Below are 13,980 nucleotides of genomic sequence, written 5' to 3'. Positions count from 1 at the left end.
TCGAATTCTCAACTATACACTTATACTTCTGTAACACCCCAAAAAAATTTAAATTAAGACTTGAAGCATTCTTCATTTGAGTATAAGGTCGTACAGAGTGATTCTTAATTGTTCTTAGGTGTTAAAGTCATTTCTTTAGTGTTATAATGAATTTGGATATGACTCAAGGTCACAAGAACCCCCGAGGACAAAATTGAGTTGAAATCTTCATTTTCGATTAAGTTTTGACATAAGATTCTACTTATGTCAATTTCAAACAATCATATCTCCAAGCACATAATGAATTAGGTGGCTTATGACCTATCAAATTAAAAGTCTTTGAGTCCTCTTTTCAACGCTACCAAGTTTGTCTCATTTCATGTTCAGAGTAAAAAGTTTTGACTGTTTTACCAAAAACTGTCAAACCAGAGTTTTCTGAGTCTGTGAACGACGACCCCAATCGATGGGCCGTAGGTTGAACGATGACCCGTCCTGCCAGGTCGTCGCTAGAGTGTTGAGGGTAACTTTTGGGACCCAAATCCTACAAACCCAACCGACGGGCAGTAGGTGGACCTACGGGCCGTCATTTGGACCCGTAAATGGACTTTTGAGCCTTAAAAATTCAATATAGAACCCACATATGGGATTTACAGTCCGTGGGTCAAACCACGACCCGTAGAAGGTTTTTTGCCATTTAGGAAGGGTAGTTTAGACTTTTTCCACCCTTTCTAAGCCTAACCCACAACTTTTTTTCACCTGAGGAAGTCAAGATCAAGTTCAAGAACGATCAAGATCAAGCTCAAAGCCCTTGAATTCAACTAGAAAGTCAAGATCAAGATAAAGTTCAAGTCAAGATCAAGTTCAAGATCAAGATCAAGTCCAAGTTCAAGATCAAGATCAAGATAAATCCCAAATTCAAGATCAAGCTCAAGAGCCCTTGAATTTATATTTGAAAAGGCGAATTCAGAGGAATCATAGAGATTGTAACACTCACACTTGAAATAATAAAACAATTGTTGCGATAATTTTCCGTTCTTGATTATTGTTTTCTCGACGCAAATTTTATTGTCTACACAGTGATTTTCAGATCATATGATAAAGATGAGAACTACAGAACTCTTGAAATACTAATCCCAACACACGAAATGATTCCAGAAAGAAAATGGAAACTATTGCTCGTGTGAGTCGTGATTATATTGTTGAGTTATAGCACTACACAAATTAATATTACACAGATAGCCGTAAAAGAATCTACACAGTCAATGTATATAACTTAAATCGTATTAAGTAAGGACATGTAGATTCTTCATTCTGTGAGCTAGTATACATCATTTCTTTGTATTCCCTGCTACAGTGGCTGTAACAAATTGTCCATTTTTGTAAGATACACAATATTTGAAGTACTATTCAAACAGTGGTAGTACTAGATGATCACTCCTCCATCACTTAACATTATCTCTGGAGGGCTGAAGCAACATGATCATCTTTGTTTACCTAATTCTGTTATGGAGTGACTAACCGAAATGTGGATGTCACACTGAAGAACTGCAAGATGCTAGTGATCTTGCATTCTGTTTTCTTGAATTTGAACCCCATTCTATGGCTTCTGCGAGTTCTTCTTGGCACTCTCTTGTAGATATTATGTTGTCTTCAGTTGACATATGCATTGGGGGTGGTGCTCGAGTTGGAGAAGCGAATGGTGAAACCAATTCTGTTTCAGGTACTGAAAGGGTACTGAGTGCAGTGACCACATCACTAATCAGAGGACGTACTACTGGATCATCTTGCAGACACATAGAAGCAATAGCAACAGCTTGACTGAAATTTTTCCTTGGGAAATTTGCTCCGAGAAGTGGATCAGCCAGTTCAATGTGTCTCTTTGTGTCTTTGAATATGGGTTCAGCCTGGAAGAAGCAGAAGAAACACATCTTTTTGCTTAAATGCGGAGAGTAGGACAACACAACATGGTTTTTTTAATATATCAACAACCCGTTGAATTTAGAAGTAAATCGAACATCAGCCTCAAGAGGGAAAAGGAAATATTAGAAACTAGGTTATCTATGTCATTCTGTTATCAGTCATGATCAATACCAGTGGCGGAGCCACATGCAATGAAATGAATCCCCTTTGTCGGAAAGTTATATTTGCAAAAATAGCAGTAGCCCAAATGTTAAGGAGCATTTCTCCAATCTTTATTAATTTTAATGCAGCATTTTAGATATGAAAGAAGCATAGATTTCAGTAATCTGGCTCGGTAAACACTACTGGTGTTGGATCATGTAATATTCACTGGTGTATGTTTCGTCATAAAAATAGTCATTAAGGTCAAAGTAAAAAGGAAGGAGAAATGTTTCGCTTACCCAGGTAACTAAGTTCTGCTGATGCCCAAATCTTGTGATATCAACTGATCTCCTACCCGTAATTAGCTCCAATAAAACTACACCAAAGCTATAGACATCAGACTTGATAGTCAGCTTGCCAGTTTGTTGGTACTCAGGAGCACAATAACCGTAAGTTCCCATGACTCTTGATGATACATGGGTGTTTTCCCCTGTAGGTCCAACCTTGGCTAACCCGAAGTCTGACAGTTTTGCATTATGTTCCTTATCCAGCAATATGTTGGAGGACTTCAAGTCACGGTAAATGACTGGTGGATTGGCTCTATGATGTAAATATTCGAGTCCTTTTGCAGCATGTAATGCTATTTTCATCCTTGTGAACCAATTTAGTGGAAGTTTATCTCGTTCAAGATCTGAAGAAACACACACACATATATATATGATTCTTCATTAGTTTGATAGTAATAGGCAATATGCTGCTTTCGTAAACAAAGGTAAACACATAGCTAGTATACAGGAAACGGAATGCTATGACGCCAGTTCATTACTCAAAACTCCCCTTACAGTTGTGGAGGATAAATAATAGTTTCTTGATTTTGTTACACGTTTTAAAGAGTATTGTTTCATCTTCTGCACTAAGAAGGTGCTTGTTGGCAGTAGAAAATGTTTTTAAGATTCTTCTAATATGGTATTCAGCCTTATCGCAGCAAGGGAATTAGAAAAATTAAAAGATTATACAGATATTGTTTTACTATCACAATAGCAAATTTCAAATGCCGGTAGAGTAATAAGAACAACAGCAACAACGACATACTCAGTATAGTTCCACAAGTGGGACACGTAGAGTAATAAGACTTTAAGTAAAAAATAAATACCAAGCAGATGATCCTCCAATGATCCCAATGACATGTACTCATAAACAAGAAGTCTTTGATCTCCGTCAGCACAATAGCCAATTAGATTTACAAGATTTGAATGGTGCAGAAGGCTCAACATCAACACCTCCACAAGAAATTCTCGGTTTCCTTGCAATCCATTGCGGTCAAGCTGTTTCACTGCTACAGTCTGGACAAAATGAAGTGATGATTAGTACAGTTTCACGGCAAAATGCTAGCTATGTATTGAAACAAATAGCAGAAATATTGAAGTGTTGAAGCACCTGGCCAGTTTTGTTAAGGTGTCCCTTGTAAACACGTCCAAATCCACCTTCTCCTATCAGACATTCTGATCGGAAGTTCTTCGTAGCTGTTGCTAGTTCCCTGAAGGTGAATGTTTGAGCTGCAATGTTCTGGCTTTCGCCTTTGTTAGAAGACTTTTGGTGTGTGGTTTCTGCTGGCACCTTTCTAGTATTTTCTGCAGAAGATTTATGTATTAAGAAAGCAAAAACTAATCTGAAACTTTATAGTATCATAGAGAATCACTTATTTTATTTTAGGCATAATACATAAATATGCCCTTTAACTTGGCAATGTGCATCCTACATGGTGTCGTCAGTGTATTATGCCACACAGGACTCATGCGTCTATTTATTCAATTTTATACAAGTTTACGTATCTATTTGTACACATCCAGAGTTGAAGGGCATAAATGTAAAATGAGTTCAAGTTAAAGGGTACGTTTATGTATTATGTCTATATTTTATGTCTACAACCGTCTCCCTCTGCTTTACTTTTCTTGTCTTCAAAAAATTCATCTTGTTTTATGGTCAACAGTATTCCCCATATTCCCATAATAGCTCCAGCCTCCGATGAGACGGGGTTGCTCAGGTGGTAATTACACCCTCCACCCTTAACTTTTAAGGTTGTGGGTTCGAGTCACAATGAGAGGATTATAAAGCAAACATTTTTATGTTACATTTGAAGTTATGAAGAAAAATATACCAGATAGAGGTTGTGAATGAGAACGCTGATCCTGCTGTGGCTTTGGCCTCGATAATGAATGTGGACGTTGTTGTTGATGCAAGAGAGTTTCTCTTTGACGAACAACATCAGATGTTTCTTTGCTTTTGCTATGTATTCTTTTGAATGCCTTCTTTTCTTGTGATGAAAAACATGAAAAACAACCCATGTTTTCTTTTTTTAATTTCTAAATATCCAACTCTAATTTGCTAGAATAGCTACGACGAATTTCTAAAACACATACAATTCTATAATCTATAAATTCTGGTTTAGGCAATCGTATTTGCCTTTACAAATTTTGTTGATCTATATATAACTAAAAAGGGAATAGATAGATAGATAGCAAATTAGGCTGTCTAAAAAGGGAAAACCTAGAAATATGTTTAGGCTATTTTTAGGAGGAGGGAGAAATGTTGGAAGTTTTTTTCCGCAGAATATGGTGGACACATTCTTTTGGTAGAAAGAATTTGTAGGGATATTTGGTGAAAACTTGGAGATAAACAATTTAAAGTTTGATTTATTATGTTCATTTGGTTGCAATACTTTCAATGTCTTCTCTTTATAACACATTTATAGGGGTCATTTGGTCGGACGAATTAAGAAAATAATCTCAGTATAATAGATTGTCCATCAGTTTATAAAAATTATGAGAATCTTGCGCAGAATTTCTACTCAAAATGTATTCTTCTATCGATAAACAATGGAACGAAGAAGTAATACAAGTACAACTGATATTATACATCCAATCAACACATGGAAGCAGACCTTGAACAAGTCAACAAAAAAAAGGAAGCGGCCAAAGGTTCTCCCATTTTGCATAACCAAAGGAAATGTCGGACCTTGAAATAACTTTTTTCATTGCAAAAAACACCATTTACATAAAAGGGCAACAACACTGTGTCTAAGAATTTCGTATTAATGGGGTTGTGTACATATGCGGCTAAGACCAGGCTCTCCATCAGCATGACCTTTTTTTCTCCAACTCTCTCTCACTCTGTACACTTCATTCCACATTCCAGCTGCTGCATAAACATTAGATAGTGCAATAGAAGCAGTAGATATCTGTATCTCCTTTTCCGTCAGCTTTTCAGCCACCTTCTTTCCAATTTCAACGTTTTCATACAACTGACAAGCCCCTAGAAGTGCAGCCCAAATGGTACCAGTAGAGCACTCATCACTTAGATGGTTCTCTTCCATTCCCTCCACCAAATGCCATGCTTCCTCAAGCCTTCCATTACGTCCCAATAAGTCAATTAGACATGTATAATGTTCTTCGTCAGGGGTCAAACCATACTGCTTCCTCATTAGCGTAAAATATTGCATTCCCTCATCTACTAAACCACAATGACGGCAAGCAGTTAGTACTGCAGTAAATGTCACTTCATTGGGATTAATTCCCATGTTTACCATACGCTGAAAAAGTTCAAGGGCTTGGAAAGCAAATCCATGAACAGCAAATCCCATGATTGCAGAAGTCCATGAAACAACATTTTTCTCTTCCATCGCATCAAAAAGTCGTAATGTGTAACATAAGTGACCTGATTTTGAATACATGTCAACTAAAGCTGTTCCAACAGCTACATTGTCATCCGCATCTGGCAACTCTCTAATAATTTTTGCATGTATTTGCTTTCCTTTGTCCAAATCTGTTAGATGGGAACATGCTTCAAGAGCTACCACAAAGGTCAAGCAGTTTCCTTCTAGCCTATCTCTTTCTTCTCCAGAATACATCTTAGCCAATAAATTTAAGCCTTCTCGGGGCAAGCCCTTTTGCACATATCCTGTCATCATGCTTGTCCAAGAAACAATAGTTTTCTCGGGCATATGCTCAAAGAGTGCCTTGGCATTTTCGATTAGTCCATTATTAATATAACCAGACAACAAAGAATTCCACAGTGGAGCATGTCGTTCAGGTAGCCAACTTTCAAAAACTTTTCGCGCTTCACCAATATCACTGCACTTGCTGTACATGTCTATGAGTGCACTGCCAATAATCGCTCTGCTCTCTTTTAATAAACAAGCAGTTTTATATGAATCCACCAAAGTGATAAAGAGACCATGGACTTGCTTCCCAGCATTGAGCAAACGCATCTTGGCGCAAGCAGATAGTAGAGGCACGAAAATAGTCTGATCCATGACTAAAATTTCAACAGCATTCTCCATTGACAAAATGTACCTCACAGCATCAGCATATATATGATTAAATACATAACCCCTTATCTTTACAAGCTTAGAAACAACATCCCTCTCTGTTCCAACAAAAACTTTCTCCGCCAATCCAACTCTACTACAATAAAAATACATATTAGCAATTGAATTTCGACAACTCGACTCAAACCCACTAACAAACGCATAACCATGAACTTGCATTCCCAGAAGTAGATCCTTTACATAGCCACACCCAGATAAAACAGTAGCAACGCTATACTCATCAGGCACGTAAAATTCTCTACACTTCATTCGATAAAACAACTCCAACCCTTCACACTCCCGTCCATTCTGAACATACCCAGAAACCACAGCGTTCCACGTCACCAAATTTCTCCTACACATTTCATCAAACACCATCCGTGCACATTCCACTACCCCACATTTCGAATACAAATCCAAAAAAGCAGTCTCAACAACAATATTTCCAGGCAAAAATCCAGACTTTATAACATGGGCATGCAAGTTTTGCCCCAATTTGAAGTTCTGTGGAGAAGAAGCAATGGCGCGAGCAACAGCTGTGAAGACAAAGTGATTGGGCTGAGCAGCAGTATCCGGATTGGATTGAGATTGGTGGAGCATGAGGCAGAAGAGGTGAAGGGCATTGTGGGGTTGATTGGAACGAGCGTAGGATGAGATGAGAGAGGTCCATAAGGTTGTGTCTTTGTGAGGCACTTGGTCGAACACCTTGTGGGCAATGGTAAGGGAGTTGGGGATTGCAGAGGAAACATAGTGAGCAATGAGATTTGTGGCATAAAGAGGACAAGTGTCAAGGCCGAGCTTGATAAGCCAAGCATGTTTACTCATTCATGCGTGCGTCCTTTAACAATGCAAGCATTTGGTTATCACAATTCACAAGTATGGTTACCTCGATTAAGGGAAAATGACTTGTTATTATAGTGATTCATATATACTCTTACCATTATACAATAAAACATATATACGCTTATTATTACAGAAGGAATTCACATAAACCTTTTATCTTATGGAAGTGATAAAATTAGTTTAAAATTTAAATTTTTTTACTTTAAATTTTACAAAATTCATGTATATATGATCATTCTAGTAAAGTTCAAGATATATTTTAATCTTTTTCATACATAAATTATTTTTTGACTTCTTTAGTTATCATTATTTTTGAGTTTTTATCCTTTTTTTCTTTCATTCTTTAGTGCAATGGAAAAAAAAAATTATAACTATTTTTTATGACTATATTATAATTTAGTTGTTGTATTTGTAAAAAAAAATTGGGGCTATAATAAATTTTGCAAGAAAATTACTGACACAAAAATAAATTTGACCATCAAAATAATAAATTTAAATTGATCGTTGAAACAAAAAGAAATATGTGTGAGGAGGATCAAATATATCCCATATGAATTATACTTTTTTTCAAAAAAATATTTTTTTCACTTCCGTTAGAGAAAAATGGTATATGTGAGTCATTTGTATAACAGTAGGAGTATATATGAGTCACTTTTATAACGAGAACGAGGGTATATTAGCTCTAAATAGGAATGTTGAGGGGTATATCATGTCCTTTTCCCTTAACTTTATTGTTCGAACTTCAAGAATATTTTTAGAATATTCTTCCATTTTTATCTTTTATTTAGATTTTTCTATATGAAAAGTTCAAAAAACTTTAATTGCTTTGAATTATTTTCTTGGAAATTTCTTACAATAATGTAGCTGAGATTTTTATAAAAAAACTCTTCACCATATCGATAAATTTAAGGGAAAATTACATGAGATGGCAAACATCCCTTAGTTATTAGTTAATAAGGATATAGTTTGATTTTTTTACTGTCAGTAAATATAGTTTCAAATTTTTGCCATAATTACTGGAACCCACCACTTCTTTGTATACCGAATCAACAAAGACATTCAATTGCTTTTCAATAAAATTTTATACAATATCTTTTTTATCTCTCCTATCCTCATCCCATATCTTTCTCCTAAAATCACTCTTCCACTTCTAAGTTGAATTTTAAATTCCACATTCTCCCCTCAATTGCGTTTCCACCTTTCGCAGGTACCAAAACCATGGGTGAATCTATTTTTTCCATTTTCAACAATTGTATATGTATTGTTTGTTAGTTTTTTGATAATTTTTTTCTAAAAAATTCGTTCTCCTTATCAAATTAACAACAGTATGGATGATAGCTCTCCATCTGTGAGGATTACTAGAGGTACGCCATTCTTTGTCAAATTTGTTGACAATCCATTGTCGTTTTCAATCACATTAACTCAAGATTTTGGGGTCAATGCAGGATCTGTGGAAAAAGCTAAACAAGTTCAAGTTGAAAAACCTATTGAAGAAATGAGATCTAAGAAAAAAAATGACCCAATCAAAATTCGAAAAGTCATCAACATTGCGAAGGCTAGCGGCATTAAAATTGTTGAAGGAGGAAGTATGAGAAAAATCGTAAACAGTGATTCAGAGGACATTGAATCTGCTTCACCAGATTCTGGATAAACCTGAAGAACATCAGGAATATCAAGTGTTAGCTTAAAACAAAATTCTAGATAGATATTTGTATATATCGTTACTTATGTGCAAATATACATGAAGTATTCTGATTAAATCATATTTGTATATAGACATATGTATATCAAATATTTCATGCTGCCCAACTTTTTCCCTATTTTTGTTTGTATATTTGGTTAGTTATACAAAAGTTTCTTGAATTACTAATTTGTATATTTAGTTAATTATAGAAAAGTTACTTGAATTATAAGTACAATTTCATGCCTAAATCACAATTGTATAATGTAATTTGTATATTCTACTAGTTATATACAAATTATTTAAAGTTATGTATAGTGTTAGTTGTATATTAATAGTTATATACAATATTGATTGAGACAATTGTATATTTTTTATACAAAGGAATTACAAATATAAATACAGTTTATTTATACAAATTTTTAGTTTTGTATAAAATATTGTGATTATATATAGCACTTTATTGAAATATTGTTTATCTTCATTTTTGTATAGGGAGTTAGATTTATGTGCAAACACAAGATATGAACATGGTATTATATACAAACATTAAATAACTATATATACAAACAAACTACAACACACTGTATATAGACATTACACAACTTTTGTATACAAACAAATTTCAGCACCATCTTTTTATCGAATCATTCCCGATTACCATATATACAACTGACATATGAATTTTATACAATCAGTTTAATCAATAATAATAATAATAAATAATAGGACTTTACATATGCACATATACAAATATAATACATATACAAAATTATAGTAACTTATACAATTTCATAGATATATACAAAAAAATACGAACATGATAAAATATACAAACATTACACGATTATATATACAAACAGACTACCCCAAATATTTGAAAAAAATACATCACACTTTTTTTTTATGAAACAAGCACGAATGTCATATATACAATTTTCATATTAATCTGTTGCTTCAGTCGTGCGAGGAAACAAATTGGTATTGTCTTTCTGTCGCTATAGAATTCTTTTTTGGGAAAATATTTGATTTTGAATGTTTAGCTTAAATTATGGAATTATGTAAATTTTTGTTACTGTATTTAGCGCTACTGTTACCATTCACTGAAAAAAGTAAAATATTGTATAAATTTAAAAAAAAAAACGCTTTATACAAATTTAAAGCTACCTAACAAACTAAACTATACCCATGGAATGTAATTATGTAAATTATACTCATGAAATGTTATTTCATAAAATCTGTTTGTCATATATGAAATTTTTCCTAAATTTAATACTCCATCGTTGGAGTACTCTACTTGTCATCAAAAAAAAAAATACTCTACCTGTCATATGCTTTAAAGGTGAATTAGTAAAACCTACTTTTAGAATATTCTTTCATTTTTAAAAGTTCTTTTTGTCGAGTAGTAGAAGTTGTTTTCAGAAACTAAAAAAAAACATGTTTTTTAAAAAATAAAAATTGAGAAAAATATACTTAGACCCTATTTGAATTCCAAAATAGTTTTAAGCAGTTTTATAGTGTTTGATTTACTAGGATTTGATGCATTTGAGCCGAGGGTCATTGGAAAACAACCTCTCTATCTCCACGAGGTAGTGATAAAATTTACACACTCTACCTCTCCAGACCCCCATTTAGTGGAATTCCACCGAATATTGTTGTTGTTGTCATATTTTTAAGTCAAAAAGGACAAAAGGCCATCCAAATAACTCTTAGAATATTTTTTAAAAATTTAGTCAAACACTAATTATTATTCAAAGTGTTTTTTTAATTTATTGATCAAATAAAACGTGCTTCTTATTAAAAATATTTGTTTGAAAAGCATTTTAAAAATATATATTTAAAAATAAATTGATTATAGTTTTTTTTTTAAAATTTATTAATAAGCCGGAAAGTAAAAATTGGCTACATCACCCTTAAAATATGAGATGAAAAAACAATTAATTTTTTATACTTAGAAAATTACTATTTAGTCTTGTGCAAATGTATTTTTCTTATAAATTCATTCTTTGACCATCAAAGTATGTGATGTAGTGTATGATGTTACTCCTCTTTTACTCAAAAGTTTCGGATATAAACTTTGGATATAAGTTTTTTAGATAAAAAGTGCTTTATAAGTTAATTAAACATTTGACCAAAAAAAAAAGTTAATAAAACATGAAATGTTGCATTGGATTGAGAATGTCTTCTAAAATAATCCTAAATGTATCATGAAATCTCCCAAATTCTTTCTATAATTGACGAGTCACTAGTATACATAGAAAATTAAATTCGTACTTTTTCAAATTATAATATAAAAATATGTCAAATTCATAAAGATTGATTTATTTATTTTATAACTTTTTTTGTTTTAATTACTATTAGAGAAAATCAGAAATAATTGAGTTGTGAATTAACTAATTAACAATCCGCAAGCAAATATGTAGAGAAAATATTTTTGTTTTTCACAAATATGATAAAAAGTATTGGGATCTTGACTTCATTTGATGTTTCTATTATAAGGTAATTCTTTATTCTTTAATTTATATTTTTCACAAACGTGTAAATATCTCTTACAATTATGTATATATATTATTACTGAATTAGAACAATTAGATGTCCTCCTTTCTATTATGCAAATAATTGTCAAAATAGTAATATTAAAAATTCATAAATATGTGCTTAAATAAATGCACACTTTTTAGCAAGTCCTTTTTAATTAGCTTACTCATTATAACAGACTATTACACTATTCATCTTTCTCGATTACAAATAAATGTAGAACCAATAATAACATAAAGAAATATATTTTGCTAAATAAATACTAATAATCTATCAGTGTCCCATTAACAGTATTATTTCTTTTGCCTATCTTAATTATAAATTTAGTAATATATTAATAATAGTACACAATAGATAGACGTTAACAAATTATACAATATCTAACTGTATACAATATCTAACTGTAGAGCGGATAAATATTAAATATAAAGCTACATCTCAAGCATATAAAATTTAGGAATAACACTTATTATTATATATATTATATAGAAATATCAACATTTGTCATTTATCCAATATAACAGAAAGTTACTCCATATACTGACTATTGAAGAAAATATTCTTCTTCATTAAATAAGAAAATAGAAGAAATATTAAAAAAAGAAGAAGGAGGTTTTTAATTAAAATAGAACTAGATAATTTCCAACACTAACATTTATTAAGAACTAGAAACAAAGCTAATATGATGTCCAAAAGCTGAAAAAGTTAATTACTAAAAAAAGAAGAGAAATAAAAATTCTTTGTAAATTAAAAATATGCTTCTTGAGCCACTTGCTTCTTCATTATGTTTTTCTTTATGTCAAATATGCCACTTTTTATAACTAATTCATGACTTGTTATAAGTTTTTTTATGTGTTATGTTACGATCAAGCTAGTTTTGTTATGACAAATAAATTTGTGTATTTTTTATTTTTAGCATTTTATTTTATTTATTGTTTCGTAACTTATTCATCTTTTTTTATGTTTTTCTTTGAGAATTTTTCTCGTCCTCAAGATCAATTTTTTCTATGTGCTATCCTGCATTATTTGGTTAAAAACAGGAAAGAAATATGATAATTTTTGTGCTTTTACATAAAGAATTATATATTAAAAATCAAATAAAAATATACTTATCAAAAAAATTTACATTTAGACTTTTACTCTTCCCCGAAGAAGGAATATATAATTTTTTATCTTTTTGCTAATTTGCTACCCTCATAACTTTTTTGCAAGTTACTACTTTACTTGAATTTCAATTCTTTTGAACCTTGAGTCACTTATTAATATCTCCACTTTTATTTTATAAGTATTACTGTTAGATATTTTTTAGCTTCAGGCAATTAAGAGAATTAAAATGTTATTGCAGTAGAACACTTACATTAGTAAAGATACAGTTATAAAATTAGAATCTTCTAATGTTTTGAATTCATCCAATTATGTTATTAGAAAATAAAATAAACTTCTATACATGTAAATTATTTTCTTAAAATCTCTTATTTAATTATTATTATTTTTAAATAAAGTTGTAAAAGAGAATATCTAAGGTAAAGTATCAAACCACTATGTATAGATATTTTCATTATTTTGACATATAATATTGTCATACTAAAAGCATAAGGTACAACCGTATAACCCTGTCTTTTATTGCTATTTAGAACCCAAAATATATTATAGGTTGCCAATCAACGTTTCTTTCTTTCAACTATTACTAATGTATCAATTATCAAGTTAAACTATTTACAAACTATCTTTTATGATCATTTACCATAAAAAAATGTCACATATTGTTTTAAAGTTTGAAGAGCATTCATACCCTCCCATATAACAAAATCATTTATTTTTCCGAATAAAAAATTCTATAAACCTCGAAATTTGACTCTCTGAATCTTTATCTCGTAAGAAGTCAAGGCATGCATCAAACTCTTTAGATTAGTGGACATAAACCAAGAGAGTAGCCGTCATCGGTTGATAGATCACAAAAAATAATAATTAAACGGATAGTTATTAAAAGACGTTGGACTGTGTTGTTGTTTGCCCCTATTTAAAACAAATATCATTTATAGTGAGCGGTGAAACAAACACAAATTGTCCCTGATTTGGACAAAAAAAATTGGTCCTACAACATTATATGAGCAATATTTGTTGATATCAATCTCTTCAATAATGGTTGATATCAATCTCTTCCGACATGTTCACTTCTGAATTTTTTTAAATTTTTAGGTATATCATTTGTTTTGTTTTTGTGATAATTGATTCAAACTAACTCGAATGTTGGAAATATCAATCTGACATGTTCACTTTTGAAACTTTTAAAATTTTCAAGTATATCGTTTGTTTTGTGATAATTGGTTCAAACTAACTAGAATGTTGAAAGAAGATAATAGGTGTAATATCAACTTCTGAATGTTTAGATTGTGTTGTCTCATTCTTTATTTGCTCAAAGACTATCTATAATCATTTGTTCTTGTACATCTTATGCCGAACCATGTTGTTTCATTCTTTATTTGCTCAAAGACTATTTATAATCATTTGT

The 13,980-nt window shown here is 31.8% G+C and overlaps 2 protein-coding genes across 2 annotated transcripts; both read right to left on the bottom strand.

Annotated features, from left to right (window-relative positions):
• Positions 1-1,390: 1,390 nt before the first annotated feature.
• On the bottom strand, positions 1,391-4,417 carry LOC125825524 (probable serine/threonine-protein kinase PBL25). The gene is made up of 5 exons (XM_049504849.1): positions 4,199-4,417; positions 3,478-3,671; positions 3,194-3,383; positions 2,340-2,731; positions 1,391-1,883 (listed from the first exon to the last, which is right to left on the bottom strand). Exons 1-5 carry the CDS (start codon positions 4,383-4,385, stop codon positions 1,512-1,514), a joined length of 1,335 nt encoding a protein of 444 aa, XP_049360806.1. The 5' UTR covers positions 4,386-4,417; the 3' UTR covers positions 1,391-1,511.
• A 714-nt stretch (positions 4,418-5,131) lies between these two features.
• Positions 5,132-7,231, bottom strand: LOC125825460 (pentatricopeptide repeat-containing protein At2g13600-like). Its single transcript, XM_049504795.1, has one exon. The coding sequence runs from the start codon at positions 7,229-7,231 to the stop codon at positions 5,132-5,134; it is 2,100 nt and encodes a 699-aa protein (XP_049360752.1).
• Positions 7,232-13,980: the final 6,749 nt, after the last annotated feature.

This window comes from Solanum verrucosum, unplaced genomic scaffold (genome assembly GCF_900185275.1).
Source record: "Solanum verrucosum unplaced genomic scaffold, falcon-dt-bn FXZP01000101.1, whole genome shotgun sequence".
Lineage (NCBI taxonomy): Eukaryota > Viridiplantae > Streptophyta > Magnoliopsida > Solanales > Solanaceae > Solanum > Solanum verrucosum.
This window is presented reverse-complemented; position numbering and strand designations above follow the sequence as displayed.